Source organism: Eriocheir sinensis, chromosome 6 (assembly GCF_024679095.1).
Source record: "Eriocheir sinensis breed Jianghai 21 chromosome 6, ASM2467909v1, whole genome shotgun sequence".
Classification (NCBI taxonomy): domain Eukaryota; kingdom Metazoa; phylum Arthropoda; class Malacostraca; order Decapoda; family Varunidae; genus Eriocheir; species Eriocheir sinensis.
Genome location: NC_066514.1, coordinates 1,285,355 through 1,292,592, shown reverse-complemented (window position 1 = coordinate 1,292,592; position 7,238 = coordinate 1,285,355). Strand labels below are relative to the sequence as shown.

Sequence of the window (7,238 nt, the reverse complement as noted above, 5' to 3'; positions counted from 1 at the left end):
TGTTGCAGAGGTCACAACGAGGAGCCATAAGACACCTCTTCCGGTCGTTGCTAGAAGTGGGGTCGACCTGGGGACATTTCTCCAGTCTCCCCAGACGAGAAGTTTGAAATGATTTGCCATTAAAAACGATGAATTTTGAGATAATGGCGTGTTTGTTCCCGCCCCTTCCCCGCCGACTCGTTCACCGCCTTAGCTCCAAGTTCCTGCCTCGCTCGTTAACTCGTGGCCATGATCAAGAAGTCTGTCAGATCGTGTTTGCCGCCGAGTAAGGAAAGGCTTGCTCGTAAGTGGAGTTAAACTTAGCGACTTTCCCAGGTCCTGAAGACCACGACTAACTAACCGCATCCTGAGGGTTCCAACGTAGCTGTTCTTCGTAATCTCCCAGCTTATTGTGACGGGTCGGGTGGCTCCTGGGCAATAGGCAACAACGTAAAAAATAAAAAATAAAAAAAAATAAAAATACCGAGCGCGGCGAGCGAGCGAGAGGTTGCAAATTCAATCTCGGCTCCTGACATCTTGGTGAAAGTTGTTTTCATGTACCCTGGCAGGCAGACCCATGCGGCCACCTCTCAGTCACTTCATTATGAGGGACAGTCTGGCCTCTGCGCCGCTTCAGTCCAGCAACATTGCCACAGGTACCTCGTATGGTTAGTGATCGAAGCAGAAGACTTCATCGCTGTTGCTTGAAAATATTGTCGCTTAAACCAGTCAGTGGGTCTCAACTTTCTTCGCTCACTGCAGCCTCGTCACCATCACGTCAGAGGCATTCCCCTCCCCAAGACTGTCTGGCTCAAGAGCACGGGCCACACCAAGGTAGATATAGGGCCACACCAAGGTAGATATAGGGCCACACCAAGGTAGACATCGGGCCACACCTTCCCTGAACCTCTTCTTCACGAGCTTGTGGCACACGGTCTGACAGGCAACTTGCGACAAGCTCATGCATAGTACTGCGTCTGGTGCCGCCCGGGGAGCTTGTGGCAGTAAATGATCAGCATTCCAAATGTTTCAGTCTGCCAGTACGTCATCAAAATTTCCCAACTAAAACCCTGCAATCTACCCCTGAGGGAATTACCCCGCTACTTGAGAACTCGTGGCCTGAACCTGTACGCCTTGTTGGTCCGCCTGCCTGCCCGGCTCACCTCCGATGCTGCCCAGCACGCCGCACAGCACGTCCACGGTGAGGCTCGGCCGCGTGTGGAAGGCGGCGCCCAGCACGATGAAGGCGGCGTTGAGCAGCATGTGGCCCAGGCTGCCGAGGAGCACCGCCAGCCAGAACAGCAGCAGCATGTCGGAGTACAGCCACAGCGGCGCCTCGTGCTCGTCCGGCATGTACACCTCCACCGTGCTGCTCCACTCCTCCAGGTACACGGGCACCACCACCATGCCGGGGCACAGCTCGATGGTCGGGGGCGCCGCCACGGCGTCCAGCAGGTTCTCTGTGCTGCCTCCCTGGCGGCGGGGGGCGTCGCCGCCTCGCCGCGGGGTGGGGCCGAAGCTTGCCTCCGTCACCCGCACACTCAGGTTGTCAACGCTGCCCCGGCGCGCCGCCGCCTTGGCCGCCGCCAGGATGTCAACGCTGCCCTTCCTGGAGGGGGCGGCGCCCACCTCCTTACCGTTGCCCGTGCCGTTGATGAGAGCCCCTGAGGTCAGCAGGTCACAGGGCGCCATCACTCGCAGCAGCTCGCCCCCGGAGCCAAGGTCCAACAGGGCAGGGGCGCCGCCCTCGCCGCGGGCCAGCCTCCGGGCCCTGGCCATGACGGCGTCCACTTGGCGGGCGCGGTACGCCGTGTACTTGCGGTAGCCCGCCGCCGACACTGCCGTCACCACCACTGCAAGGAAAGAGGATAATGTCTTTATTTGCCTTTGTTAAGCCACACGCCATCACTGCCTTGACCCAGGATGTGAGGAACAGCCTGCTGGGTTGTGCGTGGACATGTACAGGTGTCGGGAGCAAGGGTTGAAGGCACCCTCACGCTTTACTTGCCATTGGTTGCTCCCCACCTGGATACTTATTTTACAACAAAGGAGGCAACAGCTCAAGGGCACACAAAAAAGTAAACAATAAAAAAAAGCCCGCTACTCGCTGCTCACAAAAAGATATTTAAGCTTTGTGTCTGGCTACAGGGTGTATATGAAATCAATATAAAATGTATACATAAAAAAGGTGTAGAGAGCCCATGGCTCCATGACTGAAGAAATGAAATGAGTACAAGGTATTAAAACAGCCGATGTTGATCAAAGTGCTTACGAAAACAGCTGTCAGGAGCCACAGCACTGGGCACAGGGGATGTTGGGGACACTGAACGGCTGGATGATTGCTACTGATGTTCTTAGGTTCTTAAGTTCTTATGTTCTTATGTTCTTAAGTTCTTATGTTCTTATGTTCTTAAGTTCTTATGTTCTTAAGTTCTTATGTTCTTATGTTCTTAAGTTCTTATGTTCTTATGTTCTTAAGTTCTTATGTTCTTATGATAAATATTAGAAGCTCAAGAAATACAGCTATCCCCAAACCGACCATGTGGCCCATCAGGGGTGCCCGAGGGCTGGTACAGGAGCAGCTACCCACCTCCCACCACCATGAGCACGGCGCCCACCACTGCTGCGGGCGTGCTGGAGGTGTCGACGCCCATGGTCACGGCGCCCTGGAACACTGTGCTGCTGCCGGTCGCCATGCCAACGATGGCCGCACGCTGCCGGGGACGAGACGGCGCGTGAGGGATGAAAGAGTGAAGATGCTGGTTAACTCTTGCATAAGGGGTTTGGACAGTACAGGGATGAAAGAGTGAAGATGCTGGTTAACTCTTGCATAAGGGGTTTGGACAGGCATAAGGGGTTTGGACAGTAGGGATGAAAGAGTGAAGATGCTGGTTAACTCTTGCATAAGGGGTTTGGACAGTATAGGGATGAAAGAGTGAAGATGCTGGTTAACTCTTGCATAAGGGGTTTGGACAGTATAGGGATGAAAGAGTGAAGATGCTGGTTAACTCTTGCATAAGGGGTTTGGACAGTATAGGGAGGAAAGAGTGAAGATGCTGGTTAACTCTGGCATAAGGGGTTTGGACAGTATAGGGATGAAAGAGTGAAGATGCTGGTTAACTCTTGCATAAGGGTTTGACAGTATAGGGAACACAGAGAGAAGATGCTGGTTAACTCTTGCATAAGGGGATTTGACAGTATAGGGATGAAAGAGTGAAGATGCTGGTTAACTCTTGCATAAGGGGTTTGGACAGTATAGGGATGAAAGAGTGAAGATGCTGGTTAACTCTTGCATAAGGGGTTGGACAGTAAAGGGATGAAAGATTGAAGATGCTGGTTAACTCTTGCATAAGGGGTTTGGACAGTATAGGGATGAAAGAGTGAAGATGCTGGTTAACTCTTGCATAAGGTTTGGACAGTATAGGGATGAAAGAGCAAGATGCTGGTTAACTCTTGCATAAGGGCTTTGGACAATAACTCTGGCATACGAGGTCTTGGGTGTTGATGTGAATTGTTTAAGTCTTGAGACTTGCCGAATGCTGCGCCTTGAACCTTGGTCTGTTATCAAGTCCATTTGTTTTACTTATTAGTCTGTGAAATATCCACAACCTTCGTCTGTTAGCAAGTCCATCTCCTGTACTTATTAGTCTGTGAAATATCCACAACCTTCGTCTGTTATCGTCCATTAGTCTGCATCCACAACCTTTCTGTTCCTTATATTCCTGTACTTATTGTGAAATATCCACAACCTGTCTGTTAACAAGTCCATCTCTATACTTATTAGTCTGTGAAATATCCACAACCTTCGTCTGTTATCAAGTCCATCTCCTGTACTTATTAGTCTGTGAAATATCCACAACCTTCGTCTGTTATCAAGTCCATCTCCTGTACTTATTAGTCTGTGAAATATCCACAACCTTCGTCTGTTATCAAGTCCATTTCCTGTACTTATTAGTCTGTGAAATATCCACAACCTTCGTCTGTTAACAAGTCCATTTCCTGTACTTATTAGTCTGTGAAATATCCACAACCTTCGTCTGTTAGCAGGCCCATCTCCTATACTTATTAGTCTGTGAAATATCCACAACCTTCGTCTGTTATCAAGTCCATCTCCTGTACTTATTAGTCTGTGAAATATCCACAACCTTCGTCTGTTATCAAGTCCATTTCCTATACTTATTAGTCTGTGAAATATCCACAACCTTCGTCTGTTATCAAGTCCATCTCCTATACTTATTAGTCTGTGAAATACCCACAACCTTCGTCTGTTATCAAGTCCATTTCCTATACTTATTAGTCTGTGAAATATCCACAACCTTCGTCTGTTAGCAGGCCCATCTCCTATACTCAAAGGCAAAAAAAGTAATAATGAGATAAAAAGCCGCTAAACACCGCCCCTAGAAAAAAGTTTAGAAGATTGGCCAAAAGAAAGGTCAGTTCCGGGAGGAGAGGTGTCCTGATACCCTCCTCTCGAAAGCGTTCAAGTCGTAGGCAGGAGCAAATACAAACGAAGGAAGATTTTTTTGTTTTGTTTTTTTGTTTTACAGCAGAGGAGTCACGCCACCACCAGGGTCATACAACTACCCCTGGAAATGCCTCAAACTCCTACGAAATTGATCTCCCGGTCCTTACAAGTTAAAGATACATAAAGATTAGTATTATCAAACGCTCCTACGCTGCACATTAACTATTTTCAAAGGCCGTAGAGGAGATAGTCGGGTTCTAATGAGTGTTTCTTTAGGTTCACGGTACAGGAGAGGACTCACACTACCACCAAGGTCATACAACTACCCCTGGAAATGCCTCAAACTCCTACGAAATTGATCTCCCGGTCCTTACAAGTTAAAGATACATAAAGATTAGTATTATCAAACGCTTCCACGCTACACATAAACTATTTTCAAAGGCCGCAGAGGAGATAGTCGGGTTCTAATGAGTGTTTCTTTAGGTTCACGGTACAGGAGAGGACTCACACTACCACCAAGGTCATACAACTACCCCTGGAAATGCCCCAAACTCCTACGAAATTGATCTCCCGGCCCTTACAAGTTAAAGATACATAAAGATTAGTATTATCAAACGCTTCCACGCTACACATAAACTATTTTCAAACGCCGCAGAGGAGATAGTCGGGTTCTAATGAGAGTTTCTTTAGGTTCACGGTACAGGAGAGGACTCACACTACCACCAGGGTCATACAACTACCCCTGGAAATGCCCCAAACTCCTACGAAATTGATCTCCCGGCCCTTACAAGTTAAAGATACATAAAGATTAGTATTATCAAACGCTCCCACGCTACACATTAACTATTTTCAAAGGCCGTAGAGGAGATAGTCGGGTTCTAATGAGAGTTTCTTTAGGTTCACGGTACAGGAGAAGGGTCACACTACCACCAGGGTCATACAACTACCCCTGGAAATGCCCCTAACTCCTACGAAAGTCTAATATGTGTGTTTGGGAGGCGAAATGTTTAAGAATCTGACCCTTTTAAAAGTGTTTCTTGATTAATGTTTGCTTCACGCCCTAAAACGACACTAATCTAAATTGTCGTGACGTTCAACACTCGGGCGGTACATCAACCAGTCTTCTGCATCGTTGACACGCTAAACCTCCATCAGTGTGTGTTTATGCTTTTAACGGTTCGTCTCACTCCCTGCAAGCTGCCTTGACTATTTTTAACCAGTGAGTGAACGCGGCAGGCAGTTCCGTGGAGCTCCTTGCTTGAATAGCCACGACGCCACGCACGGCTGGTACAGTGCCAAGCGAGGGAAGGTTAACCCGTCCGCTGGGATTGGCACGGATTTGGCCTTCACTGGTAGCCTGGTAACATGCACTCCCAGGTCTTTCTCTGCCTCTGTGGTGGATAGTGGAGTGTTTCCCATGTGGTATTGGTGTGCTGGATATCCCTTCACTGGTAGCCTGGTAACATACACTCCCAGGTCTTTCTCTGCCTCTGTGGTGGATAGTTGAGTGTTTCCCTTTTGGTATTGGTGTTTTGGATTTCCCTTCACTGGTAGCCTGGTAACATTCACTCCCATGTCTTTCTCTGCCTCTGTGGTGATAGTGGAGTGTTTCCATGTGGTATTGGTGTGCTGGATATCCCTTCACTGGTAGCCTGGCTAACATCTACTCCCAGGTCTTTCTCTGCCTCTGTGGTGGATAGTGGAGTGTTTCCCATGTGGTATTGGTGTGCTGATATCCCTTCACTGGTAGCCTGGTAACATACACCCCAGGTCTTTCTCTGCCTCTGTGGTGGATAGTGGAGTGTTTCCCATGTGGTATTGGTGTGCTGGGATATCCCTTCACTGGTAGCCTGGTAACATACACCCAGGTCTTTCTCTGCCTCTGTGGTGATAGTGGAGTGTTTCCCATGTGGTATTGGTGTAGGTTAGGGTTAGGTTAATTCTAATGAGGCTGTTTTAGGTTCACGGTACAAGAAGAAGGATCAAACTACAACCAGGGTCATAAAAACTACTTCCTGAAATGTCACACAACCCCTCACGAAAGCCTTGTCAAATAGGTGTTCTTGGGTAGCGAGATGTCTTGTAACACGACGCTAACTAGAAGGAGAAAAGAAAGCTCCCCACAGCCTGTCCCTGCAGTAAAGCTGTATTCCTCGTTTCCTGACAACACGGCACGAAAGGTTAAAAGAATAAAACAACACTGCCAGGAGTTAATGGGCCAGCTAGCGATGGTGTTTACTGCTTGAGAGTTGATGGAGGAACGCAAACCAAATCCACACGTGGGTAACTATATCAGACGCTTGTTTCTTTCTAACATCAACTAATTCCAGGGCCCAAAACAGACTGGGGCAATGGGTCTAAACGTGCGTCTTTTTTTAGGGTTCACGGTACAGAGGTGAAGGGTGCAGACCTCAACCAGGATCATAAAAACTACCCTGAAATGCCCAACAACTCCTACGAAAGCCTTGTCAAATATGTAAAGTTTCTAGGTTCACGGTAACAGAGGAAGGGTCAGACTCCTCACCAGGATCATAAAACTACCCCTGAAATGCCCACAACTCCTACGAAAGCCTTTGTCAAATATGGGTGTTTAGGTTCATGGTACAGAGGAAGGGTCAGACTCCCCACCAGGATCATACAACTACCCCTTGAAATGCCCCCAAACCCTACGAAAGCCTAGTTAAAATGTTTATGCAGGGCGCTGATATGTTCAAGCAAGTGTCGTATTTAAAAGATTCCATCGCCCAAGTTCGCAATTTGACAAGGCTTTCGTACAAGTTCAGGGCATTTCCAG

At 48.3% G+C, this 7,238-nt stretch overlaps 1 protein-coding gene across 1 annotated transcript; it reads right to left on the bottom strand.

Moving 5' to 3' along the window:
- Positions 1 to 808: 808 nt before the first annotated feature.
- On the bottom strand, positions 809 to 2,816 carry LOC126986437 (uncharacterized). The gene is made up of 2 exons (XM_050842591.1): positions 2,570 to 2,816; positions 809 to 1,832 (listed from the first exon to the last, which is right to left on the bottom strand). The coding sequence occupies exons 1-2, from the start codon at positions 2,673 to 2,675 to the stop codon at positions 1,072 to 1,074; spliced, it is 867 nt and encodes a 288-aa protein (XP_050698548.1). The 5' UTR covers positions 2,676 to 2,816; the 3' UTR covers positions 809 to 1,071.
- Positions 2,817 to 7,238: the final 4,422 nt, after the last annotated feature.